General features: G+C 39.0%; 1 protein-coding gene across 1 annotated transcript in view; it reads right to left on the minus strand.

The window, feature by feature from the left end:
* SLC44A5 (solute carrier family 44 member 5) overlaps positions 1-22800 on the minus strand; it is a 64894-nt gene extending 42094 nt beyond the window's left edge. The window contains exon 1 of the mRNA XM_041398353.1: positions 22620-22800. Within this exon, the coding sequence (XP_041254287.1) occupies positions 22620-22656 (37 nt within the window). The 5' untranslated portion in view covers positions 22657-22800. The remainder of the gene's footprint in view (positions 1-22619) is intronic.
* Between the last annotated feature and the right edge of the window lie 66 nt (positions 22801-22866).

Here is a 22866-nt window from a genome sequence, read left to right on the forward strand (position 1 = left end):
CAGTTAATGTATTACAAGCAAATTATCAATGAACTGCAATTCTGCCATGCAATCAAAAACACAAATAGCTAGTGGAACTTTTACAGTTCTCCGAACAACAAACAAAATATTCCCAGCAGTTTGGGTCACATACAGAGCTTTATTACGGTTTCCATTTCAATCTGCTTATTAGCTGTTCCCCCAGATTCTTCTCTGGAGCTGAAATTGTCAGTTGTTTTTTTTTTTCCCAGCTTCCATTTCTTATTCTTGTTCTGCAGCTAATGCAGCAACAAGTTTCATGGAATATCCAAGCAAAGACACAGCTAGCAAGATACTTCTAAAATGGTATGATGTGTGGGAAGAGTACTTCTCTGCAAACTCAACTACACTGCAAGACATTTTTTTCAAAGTGAGGTTGGGCCCAGGAGACTGGGTGAACTCTAGAACAAAGCAAGTTCTGTCTGTTAGTTATGTTTGATGTAACTGATTTGTTAAATATTTCCTTTCCCGCGTGCTTTGATGTATTAATCCAGCTAGAAAGGGCTCTCGATCTTGGAACACACTCTCACGCTTTAGAAAAAACAGCACCTAAAATACAGCCTTGATGATGCTTTACCCCAAAAGGTAAGTTTAAGATGATGCTTTACTCCCCGAAAGGAGTGTTTTGAAATAATCAGATGCTTCCTACCAAGGATCAGAAAATGCCAGTTTTCTGTTTCTAGTCTGCTTTACTCCAGCTGATCTAGCATGACAGATGGCAGTTTACGACCATTTCTCCTAGCAGAGTCTCTAACCCCAAATGCTTTATACCATGACATATCATTGCAAACTTTTCTAGTTATTCTTATACAGTAAAATGCTGCATGAAGATACCGTACCAAGACTTTTTCTACAAATCATTAAAATAGCACTTTTATAATCTCAGAGGGAGGGTGTTAACTTCAGCATCTACCATTTATAATCACAACACAGCACTGTTGCTGCTGGGAAAAGAAGTGCAACTATACATGGTTTTTTTATATATAAAAATGCCAGGTGGATGAAACAAGAGCTGGATTATTCTGGACTTTTGTAAACCATCTATCTGCCACTATTTTATTTGTACAAATGCATTCAACTACTTTGGAAGCAAGAGAACAGTCAGACTCACAACCTTATGAATAAACTAGTGTCTAATTCACAAAAGCCACGTTGAAACTGAAGTAATCAGAGCCTTGACTGCAATGCATAATTTTGAAGATGTGTCTTTCTCTGTATACCAGGCCTTTTCAAATAGCTGCATATTAAACCGAGAATGGTCAATGGTTGCCTATATTTGTTTAATGAGCTGGCGTTTTTGGTTTTTTTTTGAAAGCTAAGTGTCAAAATCCTAATCCAACATGGTAGTGAAATGTCCAATATAAAATTAACATAGCTGTCACACGTCTCAAGTTGTTCCATAATTCCAAAATTTTCCAGTCAGTATTACTGACACAATTCTCAGAGTGCTAAGATAGGGTTCTATCCTTTCTCTTCCCTCCTCCCTGCACAGCCTTTTTAAACATTTAAAAATGCAGCTTGTGTCTTGAAGACAATGAATTGTCAGGTGTCCAATTTTTAAAGACAATTTCCTCTGTTTTATCTCCCCTTATGGTTCTTTGTATCTTGGGGACTCTCTGCCTGGTGTGCACTACCCTGTTACTGATGTAGCATGGATGTACGACACTTCCACTTCAGCAGGAAGTGCCTGCTGAGCACATTCAGAAACTGGTAAATTCACTTTTACTATTAGGACCCCACTTTTAAGAGGAACTGTATTCCTGCAGGTAAACATAGGAATTTTAACATAATTTTTACACAATTACAGAATGTATTGAGTTGGAAGGGACCCTCAAGGATCATTGAGTCCAACACCCAATCCTACATAGCACCATCCCCAAGGGTCATATCATGTGCCCAAGAGTATTGTACAAATGTTTCTTGAACTTTGTCAGGCTTGGTGCTGTGAACCTTTTCCTAATACCCACCCTAAACCTCCCCTAACACGACTTCAGGCCATTCCTTCAGATCCTGTCACTGGATATCAAAGAGAAGAGATCAGCGTCTGCCCCTGGTCTTCCCTGCATGAGGAAGTTGTAGACTGCAATGAAATCTCCCCTCACTCTCCTCTTCTCCAGGCTGAACAGACCAAGTGACCTCAGCAGCCCTTCATACAGCTTCCCCTCAAGGCCCTTCACCATCTCTGATGCCCTCTGGATGCTCTCTAAGAGCTTAATATCTTTCTCATATTGTGGTGACCAAAGCACACAATAGTCAAGGTGAAGCCGACGAAGTGCAAAGCAGAATATTGCAACCCCTTCCCTTGCTCAGCTGGTGATGCTGGGCCTGATGTGCCCCAGGCACTGTCGGCCTCCCTGGCTCCAGGGCACTGCTGACTCATACTTCAACTTTCGTCAACCAGGATCCCAGGATGCTTCCCATAGCACTGCTTTCCATCATCTCATTCCCCAGTCTGTCTCTACACCCAGGGTTGCCCATTCCTGGGGCAGAATCTGGCACTTGCCCTTGTCAAAGTTCATATGGTTGGTGATTGCCCAGTCCTCTAGATTGTCTTCTGGTTTTTCATTAACAACAACAAAACCCCCATCACTAGTATTACAAAACTAAATGAGTCTGGTGCCAAAATCAAATGGAAGGTGTAAAATAAATAAGATAACCTTTTGCTCCAGTACAAGTTATGATTTATTGTTAAGGGTAAAGCAGACTATTAATAGCCTTTCACAATTCATTTTTGGGACTACCAAAATTTATACCACTAAACCTTTAGCACAAGGTTCAAATTCCACAAAAAGTTTACATCTCATGGACTCTGACCTTTGGTAACTATAATTTTCAGTAAGATGGACTCTTGGTCCTACATCATTAATTACTCCAAAATGCAGACAATTCATAGATTTGTCAATATTTTCCATTAAGAACTAAAAGCAAATAACAATTTTAAATTGTCTTTTACTTCCTATTGATTTTTATACTAAGAAGTATTTACTAGAAAACAACTATTCTAACAATCTATTTAGACAACAATCTATTTAGAACCTTTCATTTAAAACTTATATTACAAATTTAAATTTCTTTTAGATGCAAATAGAATACTGGAAGTGGCATTGCAAATTATGTTTTTCCTTCTACTGAAGTAGAAGCATTTGAGTATGAGCTTTGTAGCATAGGTCAGTTCAAAACAAAAAAAAACTTAAATGAGAGTATTCTGTAAAAGAAGTATATACACAAAGTTCTGGTTTTAAATATAACATTAAGAAATTACAATTTTTTTTAATTGTAAGCCAGACATACTGATTCACTCAAGACAAACTACTGTCTCTCACCATTTGTTTTTCAATAGAATATACAAATATCCACTCCCACAGTCCTTTATTCTGAGGGAAAGGGGGCCACAAATTTATGAAGTACAGTCTTAAAAAGTAGCACAAAGTCTCTGGGAAAACTGTCGCAACAATTGAATGCACAGCTTTCAGAAACTCTTAGCCCTATGGTCTGTGAGAATCTGGCATGGGAGCTGCACGCAGCTATGATGGCTGATTACTAGAGAAGACAGAAAACCATCAAGAAAATATCCCCATATAGCTTGGCGAATTAGTAAAATTTTAATCAGTTTCTTTAACAAGTCCCTAGATGCCATTATTGTATGACAAGCTGTCGCAACACGTTTTCTGTGGGTGTCACTACCATTCTCCTTGCATTCCATATCTGAAATAAAACCATTCTTTTGCTTAGAGAGATTGAAAAACTGGAAGTAGAACAAGACACTTTCTGCCCTAGTTCAGGTCCACGCCTCAGCCATCCCCTTGTGGTGCACATCTGAGTGAGAGAAGCGCTAACGCCAAGCCCCGTGGGCTCTGTGTTCTGACCCAGGTCGGGGCTCAGCACGGCCGCGGGACGTCCTCCGTTAGCCGTCTCTGAAGAAGCTCCGGAGCGGCGCCGCGAGGAGGCCTCAGCCGGGGCTGATCCCCGAGCCGCAGCTCGGCCGTGCCCCGCCACGCACAGCCCAGGCCGCTTCGCGCTCCTGCCCGAGGCCACGGAGCCGCCTGACCTCAGGCCCCTGGCTGCTCAGCCTCAGCTCTGCCTGCCGACCCCAGGCTGGCGCAGCCCCGGGCTCGCTCGGACCTGCTGGCCTTGCTGAGCACCATAGCACAGGCCCTGCCTGCCAGCCCAATCCCGGCACTGGTGGCCTAGCTCCCAAGGCAAACCTTGATCTGGCAGCAGGACGGTTACATAGAGAGTGACTAATTAATTTTTATCACACAAGTCCAAGCATATTTAACATCAGTAAAATATTTTCCCTCAAAAGAATATTCTCCACAACAGCTGAAGGGTTGTTTCACCCAAACATTACTGAATACCAATAGATCATGTCTGCAGAGCAGTGTCTGGTAAATTACACTACATAAAGCTGCACAATTTAACATATGACATGTGGATAGTTCAAGGCATTTCCAAAGCTTGAAAATGTCTTTATTTTGCCTTTAAAAAGGGCATTCTTTGAAGCAAGCACCCACAGTTTCACTCAAAGTCCCGCTGCTCAAAAGTGTGACCAACTTTTGCACTTGGTTACTAGTATTCAGTATGATATTAGAATACAGAAATAAAACCATTCAAATGGGGATTTGGTAAGTCATGACTATTGCTACTGTAACAAGTTAAATTTTATGTTTATTGTGAAAAATGTGTATTTTATGATTGGCTTTTCGCAAGTATTAAAATGAATATTGTATGTGTTATGTTAGAAAGTTATGCTGTATTAATTTTCTTAAGTATTACATTAACTATTAAATACTGGTTTAGGTTATAACATAATGTTAAAATAGAAACTATGCTATGTAAGATATTTGGTTAAGAAAGGACTTGCACCAGATAGAAGCCACAGGACACCTAAATCTTTCAGAGAAAGGGAATTTATTGCTCCTTTATCAGCAGAAAACTAACTTCTTCCCACCTCGCTCAGACAGGAAGACGGCATGAGGGTTAAGAGGAAGAAGTTGACAGTGACCAGACAGAATCCTGTGTTTGAATGGAATTTATGCATCATGTATGAGATGTATGAATATGCAACAGGCGATTGCTTTTAAGGGTTAATTCTCTGTTAACCGGGGTCCTTTTTCGGGCTCATGATGCCCAGAAAAAGGTACCCAGACGTCCGTATCTCTTTGTTTTTATTGTCTCATATTGTCCTAATCTCAATTGTTCAAACTTTATTATTCTGATTATATTACTACTATTAAACTTTTAAAATTTCAAAAACAAGTGATTGGCATTTTTCAATTTATTTAACATTGTACATAAAATGCATTACTATGATGAATGCCTGTCTTTCTGTACAGTCTCTGTACAGCATACTGTCTGGTATAATGAACAAAGCACCAGCTCTCCCTGCTTGTTTCTGAACCATTAGATATGCACTGACAATTAAGAGTTTGTAAGGCTATGTTAATTAGATGCAGTATTTTAACAGGCAGGCACATTTTCATTTATTTTGCCTTCGTTTCTGAGACTTCTGCCACCTACTGTAGGATGTGCTCTGTAGTCTTAGCAGTGTTAACAATGGCTCTGTGTCTGGAACAGTGAATATATTCTCTAAATTATAATACAGGCAGATGCAATTTAATAATATATTTGAGCAAATACAGTTGCTTAGAAAGGGTCAGAAATCACCCTTTATTCCAAGTTTTTTCACTTATTAATAGAAACAGACTTCTACTGTATTCTCTATTTTGTCTTCATAAAAGATAATACTTCACAAAGAAAATATTCTGGAATCAAAAGCTTGACTTTACACAAAGCCTACTGTGTTCTTAGACAAAAGAAGAGGACTGTGACTATTCATGTTTTCTGTTTCTATAGGCTTGTAAAGGAACAACATAGTATGCTAAGTTGGTCTGCATCTTTTGAGCCAGATTCTATTCCTAGGACTGTTAGCAAATAAATAATCCACTATTAGTTACAGGCTTTTACTCCTCGAAGGGACTTCTTGACATTTCCAACATATACAATTAATGAGAGATTGTTACACACTAAAGCAGAAAACAATGTCTCCATGCATTTCATTATTAGGTGTTACAAGAAAGAATTTATTAATTGAATGGTGATCTGAAAACTGTTTGAATAATTTTGGATGTAAGAGGACTAAGTCTGGAAAATTTCAAATTAGCAAGATATCTGTAAAAACTGATACACAGTACTCCTAAACTTGTACACAGACTGACTTGCAATGCTACTATACCAAGCACTATGCATTATGAGAAAAGTCTTTCTAGGAAACAACCCATTTCTTGCAGAAGCAGGTGTCAAGTTAGTGTCTAAAGCACAGAACTGCTCAGATTCCCCTTCCATTTTAACAGAAAAATACATGATATGCTCATTGAATAAGACTAGATTTATTATAACTTGTTTGAAGATTTTCCATTTTGTGATGGTTAACCGAAGCCTAATTTGGAACTTGTCTTCTATTGCTGTTGGTGTATCAATTTAGAACAAAACAACTGAAAGTACAATCCTAGATGTAAATCCACAGACACAGTGGCATAAATAAGTCCTGAATGCTCAGTCTAGACTGAAATTATTATAGGACTAAAGCCATATATATGAATCATTACATGTGTACCAGCAATATGTAGAATTAATGAAGATGTGACCACAAAAGATAAAATCCTCTGGGAACGCTTCTTGTTGTTCAAAAGAAAGGGTACTCAGTGATAACCCAGCCCTGTATCTGCTTCATTAAAGGAATGGACCATGAGCCTTCCTTGCATCTTAACAAGTGTTCAGAATCCAAAAACTGGGCATTTGGTTAAATACAGATGCTGAATCAGACCCTCACTGTTTTCTAAGAGGGAGGAGATATTCTTACAGACTTCACAGCAGCTCCAGAATACGACACACTTGTTATACATAAACAACATGAAAAGTGTATTCCACCTGCTGGAAGGAGAGAGAGGGAGGAAGGAAGGAGAGAATCGCAGCCCACTCTAGATCCAAACATTTAATGTGAATGTTTAATACATGAATATTTAACACACTGACAAGTAACTTGTGTAGAAGAAACATCTCAGACAAATCAAAACCAGACCAAAACAGGAGGCAAAATTATTAGAGTTGTGAAAAAATATTAGAAGATGGAAGCCGTATGAATAAGAATTTGGTTTACTCTGATGAAAGATCAGAAAATTCCTTCCCAGTCTCAGAAGTAGAACAAGTCTCACCTCCTTACAAAAAGTCACAAAGTCTTACAGAACCCGAGCATTTTACAGTCTAGACTCAGCTTTATGCACTGCAGATGTACCTTAACATCTTGAGAATAACAGTAAGCAATAAAAACATAATGTACACAAGAACTTGCTGACTGGACGTTCTGGTACTATTTTCTCAGCTAAAAATGCTTAATATTAGGCCCAGATTCCTAGAAGTTAATCTATGGTTTAATCTCCCACTCATTCCTAGAAATTGATGTCTAATATTTGGTAAATATTAATAATCACATAAATTTTAACTGGAAATTAGTTTCTGCTCTTATATGTAACAAGATTGTAATATTCCATGAAAACTGTGAAATCCTAGGAACTGGAAGCAAAGTAAATTTTGAAAATTCAAAATTTTGAAAATTTTGAGCTTTTAGCATTACAGTTTTATTGCTGAATCAACTCCAGTGCTTTTGTCTTAGGGTCATCTGGCACTGAAAAGAATAATCAAGAAATAGTATGCTACCAATAAACAACTAATACATTGTTATTATTGCTGTTGTTGTTGTTGTTACACATCCCCATTAAAAATGCAATTTTTGAAGTGGCACACATTAACACCCAAATTACTTAAACTTTTCTCCACAATGTATGAAGCCAGTTGCTAGTACACAGATACCAAAGAGGTGGACTGAAAACATGTAAGCTTAACATTCAGCTATGAAGGTGCTGCTAACATGCTTTGCTACATGGAATTTACAGCAGTAAGGTTTCTGTGGCTAGTAATTCTGCTCTTGGTGCCATGAAGAATTCTACTGTCTTTCCCAATGGTATCCTAAGCAAATCCTACAGGACACATGTACCTGGAGCCAGTGCAGGTCACAGCACTCTTTTTATGGACTTCAGATACTGTGCTTAAACTATGTAGGTAATGCCTACAGAAGGCATTACCACAGGACACCTAATCTCATCTCTTGAGACCTTGAGAGAATTGCACATTAACAGAAATGTTATGGTCTGCAGTCTGAATTTTCTCCAATGAGACACCACACCATAGTATTCATTCTGATGAACCTCTGGTTGATGCAAACAAACGGTATTACAAAACCAAAGTGTCAGTGTGTAGAGGGAAGATTTCACAGTGCATGCTTGTACCCTACTTTTTCCTATGTTTTGTTAATCCACCCATCTCTTTAAAGAACGGAAAGTGACGAGAAAGACATTATAGCTGTACTATATTACGTATAAATGCGAAATATGTGACTTTATTATCAGCACTCACTAAATATTCCAGATCTCTGGAGATGCTAAAACACCCCCAACTATTAACTAGCAATTTTGCAACAATTTTATTTTACCTACTGTTTGTTTCCATGTGTGGTCTGTGAGCATACACATACATAGATTTTAAATTTTAATTGGAAGGATTTTTTTCTCTGTGACTCTAAAATGCAAGATTTTAACACTCCAAGGTGACATGTGTCCACATGCTATTGCATAATAACACTTTTTGTCACCTATATTTAGCTAGCAGGCTATATAGATCCTTTCCAGTTGAACAGAAGTGACTGTTCTGCTAAGAGAGCAATCCCTTTGTAATAGGGACATCTTCATGGAATTCTTCTGGCTAAAAAATAAGTAGAACATGTTCAAGGATTTCTAAGTGCTATTTCCACTATCTGTAACCTCCAATGTTCCAGGTCCTGTAATCTGTTTCCTTCTGTTCTGTCAATGTCCTTCAACTCTCATTTCCTAGTTCACATTCTTAAGTAATTCTCCACCCTGAATCCCAAATTATTCTCCCTTCTCTTCCTAACCACATTTTTATTACCATTCTGCTGCCATATATGAAATGGGACTGCTCCTGAATGACAGGTTTCCATTCTGTTCACCCTTAGAGATACAAATGTTTTATACATTTTTAATGTGAAGAGCTGGTCCAAAATCAAAAGGCCATGTAAGAAGGTACATAAAGACCAATCAAATAAAGGGACTGCTGCATACTAAATCTGCTTTCTATATCTGAATACATAGCACTAACTAAATATATCAGTGAGCAGAAGCATTTGTCTAGCCTCCTCTAAGTGGTGTCATTTACACTACACCATTGCCCATTAAAACAAAATCAGCTCTTCGTGTTCCCTAAAACATTTTGCCAGCCAAGAATCAATCTGTTTTGAAGCCTGTCACAGAAAATAACTACGAAGAGTGACATCAGCATTCCAACAATATTGTAAATTATAAACTAACCAGAAACTAATTTGAAAAAAGAGAGATATTTTATAGAAAGAACCCTGTGTTGACAGAGAGATTAATAAAGGGAAATGCAAAAAAAAAGACTTTATGCTACAAGAAGAAAAACACTCGATATACGTTCCTTTCCTGTGTATAATTCAGCATTAAGAATTTGAAAGTTGAGATTCTAAATCTTGCAAATCTTTTTTAACTTGCACAATTAAAGACAGGTATCTGCATGTGTTCCACAGGAAAGGGCCCAGGTTAAGTCTTTCCTGTAAGTCGAATGAGACTTGAACTAGTCTGAAATAATGGTTCAGAAACTCCATCATTCTCTACTGCTTCTAAATTGTACCTTCTCTTTTTTTTTTTTTTATAAGACAGATGGGGTCTTAAAGAGCAACCTAAATTTGTGTGGCAATTACTACAGAATTCTAAGAAAAGCAGCAAACATATGCATTAAAAATAGCAAGAAATTTTGAATTTCTCTCATGCTTTAAGCAGTGAAATTCTCTCATACATATACCTCATGCCAGCGAAACTGATGCCAAAGTACCAGAAGTTTTTTACTGCCCTTTTACTATTTTCTGGAAGGTTTTCTTTACTCTAGTAAACCAGTTTGGGCTTGCCTAAGGTGAAGAGAGTGACCTATAAACTGGACTAGGGGCGTAAATAAAATGAAAAGAAGCAGTGGTATGGGATCCTGTTACAAGCAAACCACATGGACAGTAATTTAAAAGTTGAGATCACTGTCAATAAGCCAAGAGGAAAACCGGACTGATTGACAGATACACTTGCCTGGTGGGAGAAGCTCGGTTTCCAACCGCAGAGAACTGACTTTATGCTAAAGAGCTCTCAGAAAAAAAAAAAACAAAACAAAACAAACAAACAAAAAACCCCACACAAAAACCCAAACAAACAAACAAAACAAAAAAAAAAACCCCAAACCAACTTATTCAGGACTTTCCTTGGCCTCTTAGCCAGAGCATCCTCATACAGGAACCACTCTGTTGAAATTTTTACAGCAGTAGAGCTCTTCTGAACGTTTGCCTATTCAGACTCCCCAGTCACCAAACAAGACATGTTATTGCTAAGAAAATATGTGGTATATAAGAAATATGTGCAATAGCAGTGTTTATTTTTTATGTGAGTGCTACTTCCAGGATGGCAGGACTGGTTTTTGGTGGTTTTTTTGTTGGTTTTTTTTTTGTTTTTTTTTTTTTTTTTTTTTTTTTTTGTTTGGTGCTGGTCTTTTGGTTGCTTGGGCATTAAAATAGCGCTGATCAAATGTTTTAGAATGCTAATGTTTTTGACTTCCCAGACTTCCTTCCCTGTCAATAGAGCAATAGCAATATTTGTTCTTCAGTTTAAAAGGCACAATACCAGATGTCCATCTAAACTGCAATTCCTGGTGGAATAATGATTAAGTGGAATAAAAAAATCCTCTGGAGGGGAAAAATGAAGCAATGAAAAAAAATTGAATAGAAGGCAAGTGGAAATGGAAACAATCAGGTAAGCAAGGGAAACAGGAACAAGATGATGCAGAAGGGTAAACTGAAGAACAATATGTAGCCTAAGTGCAGGAGAGTTTATAAGACTGATCAGATATCCAGGAACAGGAACAAATTATCCGTATGTCCTTCACTGAAGACAGGTCCACCACAAGTTGTATTTAGTAGGCAATCTAAAAGCATTGAGTTAAAATGGGACTTTGGTTATCCTGACAGCTGCAAAATTGAATAAACTATTCAAAAAATCAATTTCTGAATCAAAATTTTGAATCTAAAGCATAGCAATTTTGTAATTAAGAAGCGTGAACTGAAAGAAGTTCAAATCCTAGCACGTTTTCAAGATATAATTAATATTATGACTTACAAAGAGCTGTTTCTTGAATCTTAACCATCAGCAATAATTTCTTTTAATGCACCTAAACATTTTCTAGTTAACAGTACACTCCCATCCATTGAATCTATTTAAGTCAAACTATAACTGTAGTAAACTGTACATAAGTGAGAATTTGATAGTCACAATAAGTTATTACTTGGTCTTGATTTCTGGATAGTACACTGATGAAATTATTCCTGAGTGCTAAAAACAAAGACAAAACCCTAAAGATAATGAGCATGTACTGGTAAAGTGCAGAATGAGATGACAGCACATATATACCCTGAATGCTTTAGGAAATGCAATAAGGAACTTGAACAAAAGAAAATTACCTGAAACACAACCATGTGCTTTCCTATTATTAATAGACAAAATGAAGGTTAACAAATACTTTTCTTCTTGGAGTACCTTTTGTAAGAGATCTCAATCACTAAACCTAATCAAAGCTTCTATAAAAACTGAAAGGATTAATATAGATTAAATGGGACAAGATAGGAATACTAGGACATATAAGACTGACTTTCTAGTCTCACATGCCAGAAGGCTGTTCCAATTGCTGCTCTGTTCTAAGGATGGAAGCCAATGCTTTTCAATCCCAGGCTTTTTTTGACATACCAATAATTATCCTCAGTCTCTCTTCCTGCTTCACTACAGGCTAGGAAAAGAAGTAAAAAAATGCTTGACTTGTGGATTACTGTCCCAAAAATCTGAAAATTATATCAGTTTGCCAGTGACTTTACAGTCTTGCAAAACACTTTTAACTATGTGTTTCCTGATTATTTTATGCCAAGACATAAAATCAGTCCCCATTTCCCTCACTCTGATTTGGATACCTACCCTGCTAAGCCCTACTTTGTTAAGCAACTTGTGCTGGAACACTGAAGCAGCTATGTGCCTCTACAGAACATATAAAAGCCATCATTCAGACTTAAGGAAAAAAAAATAGATGGCAGTAGATTGGCCCCCCACTCCTCAAATACTTCCCACCCACTAGAGAATTCAAACAAAAAAACTGTTCCACAGCGCACATTCCATCCTACTGGTATTCCCAGAATAGAAGGTTTTCAATTGTTTGGCACAGTGCATCACCAGGAATAAATACATCAAGCCAACCAGAGCTTGCATTAGGTATTAAGACCTATTATTTCTGGGATACTCTGATGTTTTGTCACAATATCAATACAATTACATTTTCAATTGCTTTGAGTGCTACTGGGAAATGGTCCTGAAGCATGAACAACTTCTCACACATTCTGCAAGTCTCCCATCTTGAGCAACACACAAGCATTAAACCCTAACAAACAAGAGGCTTCCTTTATCAAATAAACATTTCCTCATCTTTTTCTAATGTGATAGCACATGGCAACATTCTTCTTACTCAGTACTTCCCACAGAAGATTTTCTTACGGCCAAAATATTTCTTTTATTACAGATTCAACACGTTAACTCAGCAGAAGATTTGGAAAAGATTTGCAAACAACTTTCAGCTGTACAGAAAATCTGCTGCAAACTACTTTCTACCTAGTTCTATAAAACCTGCAAAACAAATTAACAAAATCACCTCCAACAACTTCTTGATTGATGTTTATCTGAACTGAGGTGTTGTCAAAGAAAATGGCAGGTTTCTTTCAGGGGTCCATCATGCATTACAGAGGATTCACAGCTGCGAGTCAAGTACAAACTCCTCCTGAGAGAAATCTTGTGTTCTAAATAAGATTATATTTTGGCAATCTGCAATTACCTTTAAAAAAAAGCTCCAATGGTGAAATATGCTGCAAATATAACACAGAAAAAAGCTTCAGATTCCTTGCTTTTTGCTCATATTTATTTTGATGTAGAATTGAAACCAACAGAGTGAGAATAGGAAAACCATAAAATTCCTCTAAAACAGAGGACAACAATGAAGAAGCATGTGATAAACTAAAACTGTATTTTTGTAACAAGAAGACAGATTGATAGAACAGAGAGAAAGACAAACAATAATGAAAGACGAAGCAGATACTCCAGATGCATGGATGATGTCAAAATGGATGCGTGTAATGACAACAGCTATAGTACAAGAACTTGACATCTATACTAATAATGTGCATAAACTTTCTTTACCGGAGGGATGGAACCTCACAATTATTCAGAAACATTACATTAGTAACATTAGCAGCATTTGGTTGAGGGATTGTGTCAAATGGTCAGGAGGAAGCTGTGAGTAACCACAACATAACAACTTACCACAGCTTTTGTAGTGCAGCCAAAGCAGCAGAGAAAGACAACATAATATGTAGCTGTCATTAAATATAAACATAGCCCACAAAAATATAAGCAAATAATTTGATCTTCTGATCAAATATTTAGCTTTCATCTATCTCTGAAAAAGAAAAGGGAAGGACATGAGTGAAAAGTAAACCAATCTCAGTTTACTCCACTTACTTCCCTGTAAGTGGAAATCATGTACAAGACCACAGCAAGGGAAAGCAAACACATATGGCTTTGCCCTTTATTACACTAATCATGACTGATATCAAAGTTAAAATGCCCTAACATCAGGAAAACATTTTTTAAGATAGTGCCCAGCTATCCCAAGGGTTTGCAAGTGCTCATCAGGTCTGGGTGAGAGGATGAGCAGACAGGCCAAGACAGTGCAAGCTTTTTTGAAAGGTCAAAAAAAGCACAGCTATACAGACTAGAGTCCTACCCTTCCACAAGTGCTCCAGAAAGGCTCTTGGGGTCACACAGTGAGAACAGAAGAACAGAAGAACTTCCTCTGTCATTGATTATGCAGGCTACAAGCAGAATGTTACCCATAAACAAGAGAATCTTTCCAAATGCAGAGCAGTCTGTATTAAGGACCACTGTCATTCAGTTGCCCTTGTTTGGTTGAGCAGCTACAACTTATTATTTTAAAGGCAAAATCAATACAGGCCAATTCAATACTTTAAAGCAAATTCACTGCAGGATGCCTTTTAAAGATAATCCTTGGTACAGACATAAAAGTATGATACTTTGTCTAAAAGTATGAAAGAAAATGGTTTTAGTGCAAGCCTCTTAGGACTAGTCAAATGTAACAAACTTTAATTCCCACATTAAGTGTAATACTGTCATTAACTGATCCCACTAACTGAACTGACCCAACAGCTTAAAACAAGTCAAAAACAGGTGACCAAAAATACATTAATTGACCATCCACATCCCTCAAGAGTCACTCTGTGGGGAAAAAAAAGAAACACTTCCCCACACAGTTGCTTTATCATGCCATCCTTTCTTACAATATTTTTCTTATACTTTTGAGGGAGACAGAACATAAATAAAAAAGATTTGTAAGATTTCTCATATATCTTATTCTGCCAGTGGTTACAGTGTACATAACAGGGAGGAGTCTTGGAAAAAATCTCTTGGCAGTTGGGGGGAGGTTTATTGTTTTCTGCTTGCTGAGCCACATTTCCAGGTGTACTATACAACTTCATTGATTGCCATTGGCTCAGAATTCTAGTGCACTTGTTTATTTGTTCTCCATCTCCACTTACAGATTCACTTGATTTGGGGTTATTTTCACTTTGTTAAGAAACTTTCACTGATTTCTCTTCCCATTCTGCTTGTCAGTATCCCAAACCACTCATTCACTACCTACAGATTTTTGATTCCCTCAGTTGAAAGGAAAACCTTTCATTATAAAAGGATTGGAAGAAAAAGCCAAGTTTCCAGTAGCTAACCTCTCTTTATTATCCTCTCTACATTTCCAAAATAAGCTTCCAGACAGCTGCCAAGATGGTTGTTTTCCCTCAGACTGGAGACCAGAATGGTGGCTAACCTCAAGCTTGTGGACTGGTGTTACATGGCTCTTGCCACAACACTTAGTCATTTGGGAAAAACCTATCAGCATAAATTAGAAAGGATCTGCTTGCTCTGCATGAACTGCGTAACTACAAATAGAATATAATGTAACATTATGTTACTTGCTTTCCAAATGAAATTATGTATTCCTAGTTATAATAATTCTGTTAGCAATATATATGTACATATTATATACATATTTACTTAAATACACACACATATATACGTGAAAGAACTGTATCATCTCACAAATCCTACACAAACCTTTAAATTATTTATGGGGATAAATATTATAAGAGTTCAAGAGTATTGGTCACAGGGCACATCACTTCCCTGTTTATAGCAGTTGCTTAGATGGTAGCACAGATATTGCATTGTACTGAAACCAACAAAAAGGCACATTCATAGATACAGCTTATTGCCTTTTGTCTGATAGAATAAAGCAACACAGCATAGGAATTATTTCTCATTCTGCCAGGGGGGCGGGGGGAATCTAAAAATAAATACTGTATTTTGCTACACTTAGCTTGTTTTTAGCAACCTGATCATATCCAAGAAATCATGACTCTTATAGAAAAATATCAATTATTTTAAAAAGTTAATTTTAATGTAATATCCCCTAAAATAATCTTATGTAACAAATACCAGAGTTATTATTCCACATATTCATTTATTTTAAAGTACACTGACTATAAAGGACATTTACTCAGCTACCAAATTTCACAGCACATCAGCTTGTACAAGTCCAGATGATCTGCATGCAATAGATACTCACTTTCTTCTATATACAATCAACTGTGCAGAAGAGATAATTATGTGGTATCCCAGCCCACTCATGTTAGAGCTCCTCTTTCTGGTGAAACATACTCCTAAAGTACAAACGGGTTCCCACTCTTACCACATCAGAAGTACACACTAAATAATCTATTTTAACAGATTATCTATGATTTAAAGGAGGTACAAGCATGGGACTTCCTGCTGAAGAAGTAACCCACCAAACATCTTTTGGGAACCTTAATAAGTGGTCCTCTTTATGGAGAGGATCATTTTAAGCAAAACTTCTTTTTCTTGGCAGATGTCAGAGGTCAATCAAAGGCATCATTCCACGTTTTAATAAAACAGAAGACCTTTGACTTCAAAGTGACTGCTCAACAGAGTACCTTCAAAGAGTACAGTCACTTGTGCAGCTCTATTCAGCACAATCTGGGAGGGAAAGGATGATTTCATTTAGGTGGAATCAGGCTGGAAAAATGCAAATATCCCTTAGTTAGAAGGAACAGTCAGATGTATCCCATCTCTCCCCATGAAAAGTTGCCCGTAATTTGTATGGGCATGTGGACAGCACTGAATTTCTACATCAGCAGTAGACTCTGTGGGATTATCCCACAAGAGAGAGATTCCCTCCTGTACTTTTATTTCTGGGTGCTTATAGCATCCCAACTGCTGCAAAGTGCCACAGCAGATTAATGTGATAAAAACTCTTGATGCTTCATATGGATTGCAGCTCTATTATTTGGAATGGCAGGTATGAAGCTATTTATATCTATACCTGGAGAGAACTGAATTCCAGAGACTGGAATTCCAGTACCATAAAAGCTTGGTACCGACAAATTTAGACTGACAATATGAAAAGGGAAAAAAAAAAAAGCAGAAGCATTCACATAAAGTTACACAGGTCTTTTGTCCAAAATTATACTCAGTCACTGCTGGGATCTGTTGCCTAAGAATACTTAGATATCAAAGACATCCACTTAACTCTAGCAGTCGCCAGGCATTTATTTCTTGTCATCCTAGCAAAAATAAAACACAGGTTTATTATAAACTTTTTTTCCCCAGCAGTAACTTATTAGACTTGTCACCACTTTCCCACACCATCTTCATGGACTTTGAGTCCTGTGTATCACACCACCTCCCAGGTAAGGGCTCACAGAAAATAAAGTTGAAAAGAACTTTGAAAGGTTCTTCTGTTAGTCTTCTTCCAGGATTTCTTGGGCACTTCTTCACTGTTTCTTCAACCTCTGACTGAAACACTTTCTCCAAAGTCCCAAATGATTCAGTACAAGTTCCACATATGGAAATCTAAACATCCAGGTTCACTTATATGTTGTACAGTGCACAGCCATCATATTTTCCTTACCTTCACTGTAACAAAGTAAGGTTGTTAACAAATTTGGTATTTATCTTCCCTGTATTAAACAAATCAGAGTATTATTCCAAAAAACACACCTTTTCCTAACCTCACAGGAAAGCTCTTACATTTATGTGCTTTAATAGTCCTAAGTTAATGCAATTTACACTATCCCTAGATGCTTCTGTATTATTTTATTAGACAATAATATTATGTCAGACTCCCTGACATAATATCCAGATGCTAAGGAATCACATTAGCAGATTTTGTAGATCTGACTGCCTCTGAGCCAGATACTAGTAACAGGAAACTCAAATAAACACAGTTAAGCAACTGTGAATGTGACGTGCCTTTATCTTTCAGGAATGAATGCAGAGCAAACAGATTTTCTCATATCCAAGTGAAGATCAGTTACTGAATTTACTAAATCATCTCCACATTTCTGTGTGTTTAACAACATTTTTTCTTCTGACCAGATGATTATGGCCAGTTTATTTCATTTTTGCTTATTATATAACAGTAACAATTAATTAACCTGTGCAGAATGAGATATTTATGACTCTAATATAAGGATACAGTACAGAGAAATACAGGCCTAGTAGAACAGGAGAGACTGAGAAGCAGAGATGCAAGATTGGATGATAATACACTCTACAGGCTTAGGATGGTAGTAGAGAGAATTTCCCCCCAACTATGTATTAGTATCCTGTTTGTTAAAATATATAACCAAGTTTAATTAGTCAACAAGAAGCCTAGCTTATTAAACCCTTTCTAGATAATGTCCAGTGACAGTTATATATAACCCACTCAATAGAGCATAACTATGCATAACAGTTCCATTAATCTCTTTAATTAGAGGTGTTCTGATTGTATCATCCTTCTTCACGGCTGCACCAACACCTTCCTACCAAGAATGGCTCAGCTTAAGTTAAATAATAAATAAGCTAAAAGATGTACAAAGCTCAAGTGCTCAGTTCTACTCAGTGTAGAACCTGGATACTTTCAGATATTCTAGAATCTTAATTGGACTTGAAAATGCAGTAATTAATTTGGCTCAAGAAATACAAAAAAATGCTAGACCACTAGGTGAGGAAAAATTGTATTACCTAAATCCTACCAGTTTTATTGCTTATTCACTTACTGAACAAACCATCTCTGGTATGGAGTACTTTTCATATTTTCACAGAACCACAAAATGGTTTGAGTTGGAAGTGACCTTAAAGCTCATCTCATTTCAACCTTATGTCATGGGAATGGACACCTTCCACTTGACCAGGTTACTCAGAGTCCCTTTCAACCTGGCCTTAGACACTTCCAGTGATGGCGCAGCCACAGCTTTTCTGGGCAGCCTGTTTCAGCACCTAATCGCCCTTGAAATAAAAAATTTCTTCCTTACATCCAACCAAAACCCTCTTTCAGTTAAAAACCATTGCCCCTTGTCCTGACAATAGAAATCCTGGGGGAAACAAAAAGGAAAAAAAAAAAAAAAACAAGAAAAAGAGGGGTTAAAAAAAAAAAAAAATCTTTCTCCATCTTACTCACAAACTCCCTTTATACATATCAAAAACCTGAACAATCTCAATCTTTTGGCTTTTCCTCATAGGAGAGGTACTCCAGCCTGTTAACCATCTTTGTGGCCCACCTACGGACCTGCTCCAAGATCCCTGCCTTGCTTGCATTGGGAATGCTGGAGACAGATGCAGTACCTTCAGGTGGGGTCTCACCAGAGTGGAGTAGAGGGGCAGAATTACCTCCCTCAACCTGGTGTACCACTTTTTTTCATGCAGCCCAGGACACAACTGGCTTTCTGGGTTGCAGGTGCACATTGCCAGTCCACAGCCAATTTTTCATCCACTAGTATCCCAAGTCCTTCTGCAGCATTGCTCTCAAACCATTCATCCCCCAGCTTGTGCTGATAATGGGGATCACCTGACCCAGGTGTAGGACCTTGCACTTGGCCTTGCTTGACTTCAGGCAGCTTGCAGATCCTCAAGCTTGTCGTGCTCCCCCCCACAAATGGCATCCCTTCCTTTTAGTGTGTCAGCTGAACCACTCACCTTGCTGTCATCTGCAGCTGTGCTGAGGGTGCACTTGATCTCATTTATTTTGTTGATGTACATACTGAATAGCTCTGGTTTCAATATGAGCACCACTCATTACTGATTCTCACATGGATACTGAACTAGTGACTGTAACTCCTGGGACAAGGATGCTGTGGAGGACATTACCACAGAACCAGACAAAAAATGAAGCAGTATGCTGAGAGAGAAAGTTCACTCAAAATTACCTGTCTGCAGTAAAAAACAACAGAGAATATATTACGAAGTGTTTAAAATTCTTAAAATTCTGCCAGCCTCCTAAGTTTATTCCACAGTGAATCATTTTATGTAAAACGAGGATGCTGGCAAAATCAGGTATGTTTGAAGCTCTGTAACTAGGTTCAATAGATCTATTCAGAGTAAATGATTTATCCCACCTAAAACATGCACAACAAAGCCTAGATGAAGTCAACCAAACTTATGTCAGAGAAGAAAGGTGTAAGTCATCTGAATCTGCATGTCACTATTTGCAACACTTCTGAGTATATGAAAATATTAATAAAGTATTAAACTGAGTTTCATTTTTGATATGAACCTACTCCACTGGTATGAAATTTGAAACTCAGAAGGCAAAATGAATTACATACCACATGCACAAGGATTTACCAGCAGTAGCTAGGGAAGCTTTATCTGCAGTAGTGTCACAGCCAATAGCTTCCACACAGTACCACACTGCTGTGGCTAAATAGCATTTTCCTCGGTTTGAGGATGCCCTTCCTGTATGGTACACATACATAACTGGAGGAAATTAAGAATGGTAAATGCAGGCCAAGTGACAAGAATGACATCTTGATAGTGTCACAGTTCCTCTAAACCTGTCCCAAGTGAAACAGAACTTCCTCAGCTTGGAAACATAAAAAATAGAATTCTTCTCAGGAGAAACCTAACATGAGCACTTCACAGCCGTAACTAGGAAATCACAATTAAAAACTCAAGTTTTGGTTGCATCCATTACTGGCAAAAAAAATCAGGAGTAAGTAGTTCTTCCTAGGGAAGCTCTAAAAACACAGATATAAAAAAGCTAGATGAATTCGAGTTGGAAATAATAAATTGGGCCGCCTCAATGTTTCTTAAAATAGTGACAAAAGTTTTTGTTAAAGATGTCATCATCCCTTTGGCCTTCAGTGTCCATTTGTAAGGTAAAACTGAACTGCAGTTCACTGCTACAGGAAATTGTTTAAGGGACAATCACTGATTCTACAATGAAGTAAATTTCAACATTCAACAGTCACATGACAGCATTTAATACTGCAGTCACATGAAAGAAAATTACTGCTTCCCTTAGAAAATAAAACCCCACTCCTAAACCATGCACTTGACTAATCTCTTCTAAAGAATCAGATGGATGACACGAGTTAAAAAACTTCGAGAAGTATTTGCCTTTGTCATTTATAAATGCTGTGAGGAATCCTTGAGACTCCAAGGAAAGAAGTTTAGGACATCTATTCCTCTGAAAAATATACTTGCAGGCTAATAAATAACTAGCTGCAAAGACAACAAAGTCAAGAGAATAACTATTACAGCAATCTAATTTCAAAGGAAAACTATATTACATATCCTCTATTTGAAAATGCTGCAGTTTCCGTTTTATAAGTCCTGAACATTATGGGATCTAATAAGGGAAAGAACCTTGCTTCCCAACACAAGAATATAGTAATTGCTCAGAATTTCTGCAAACGTAGTAACACAATAAGCATTACCACTATTAATATCCATACATGTAAATGAACTAAAATGAAGTAAACCCACTGATGAAACAGCTCAAATAGCAAAAATTCTATAATTCTTCAGAATGCTGCCTTCCTCCCTAAAGGTGAATGAAAAGATTCAACCTTTCTCACCCATGTAACATGATTTCAAAATGAAGTTTAAAAGATTACTGTATTATGACAGTAAAACACTTGGTATCATCCATCATGACTTTCCTAGAGGGTTCTTGCTTACAAACAGCAAATGAGGAAGCATACATAGCAGTTATTGAACTCTATTCGAAAGCTATTTTTCCCTTCCTGAATACTGTGCTCCCACTCTTCTTCCAGAATAATACTTCCACTCTTTCTGCCATCAGTACTGAGTATCTATGATCCTAGGCCTACACTCTCTCTGCAGTAATCTGCAAAACCATTTGAATTCCATAGGAGTAGAAAAAGGTTCGCTCAGAAGTTAAATTATTTCAGACTCACCAATTTTTATTTCACCTTAGCTTTGTGGTTTGTCTTCCCTCCCTAAAGGCTTTTCTTTTTTTCATTTCCCTTTTCGAAGGAAGCCAAGCCATGGATTTTCGTTTAGTCAGATCAAGGTTCAGACCATGGCAGTGAATTAAAAAAAAGATTTTTCCAAGGTGTAAATATGTCACACAGCATGCCTGTGGTACCGAGGCAAAGGCTGCTTTACCAAGCCACGTTTACGCTTTTGCGTAACTCAGCTCATTGCTGGAGGCCTTCGGGGCTCATGGAGCAGCAGACTGGTCCTAAAGGGGTTTGCTCATTCTGCACGTTTGTTTTGCCACGGAAATACCGCGCACACTGGAAGAGGAAATCAGCTTTGTAGCAACACCTCCAAAGAAGCTAAGCAGCTTTGCAAACCCCGTGTCCCCCATCGCAAATACACCGCCTTCCAAGGAGCAATTAAAGCAGAGCCCGAATACCCAGATGAAGTTCTGCCCCCGGTGACCTTCCCGCGGCGCCGGTTAGCAGGACCAGCGGGAAGCTCCCGCTGCACGCACCGCCAACACCGGCAGCCCACAGGTACCACCGCTCAACGGGCTCCGGCCCCGCACAGCGCTCCGGGCAGCCCGGCCCCGCACAGCGCTTCAGGCATCCCACAGCCGGCCCGAACCGGCCCGGCCCGGCCCGGCGGGTGCACCTGCCGCCCGGCCCCTCTCCGCCCCAGAACGCGGACAAAGCGGCCACAACGCACCTGCTCCCGCGGCGAGGGCGGCGGCGGAAGCTCCAGGTCTGCCCGCCCCCATCTCTGCGCCCACCAGCTCTTTCCCTGAACCGATCGTCCTACTCTGCTCCAGGCCGAGCCAGGCGCTCCGGCGTCCCGGGGTCTACCTCCGACACGGGGGACCCTGCGGCCACCGCACCCCCACGTTCGCCAAGGGACACAAACTCCGTCTGCCTCTGGCCGCCGCTGTCCGGCCGGGCGGATCCGTGCTGTAAACAGGCCGGAGGCAGTACAGGCGCCGACCGCCCCCGCCCCAGCACCGGCGCTCGCCCCGCCGTGCCCCGCGCTCACCGTAGAGATGTGCGGAGGCTTCGCCCTTCCTCGCCATCGTCTCTCGGTGCCCTCCGCGCCGGCACTGCCGGGGTACAGCCAGGGGCCCGGCGCCTTCCCCCGCCGCTCAGAGCGTTCTTTGTTGCCGTGAAGGCATGAGAGGCGGCGGCGGCCGGGCAGCCTCCCGCTCAGCCGCGGCCGCCCGCAGCACCGCCCGCACCCCACGCCCACCCTCCCGTCCCGCCGGCTCCGCGGCGACGCCTGCGCC

The sequence above is a fragment of the Onychostruthus taczanowskii genome, unplaced genomic scaffold (genome assembly GCF_017590055.1).
Source record: "Onychostruthus taczanowskii isolate IOZ18803 unplaced genomic scaffold, ASM1759005v1 scaffold144, whole genome shotgun sequence".
In the NCBI taxonomy this organism is placed as follows: Eukaryota; Metazoa; Chordata; class Aves; order Passeriformes; family Passeridae; genus Onychostruthus; species Onychostruthus taczanowskii.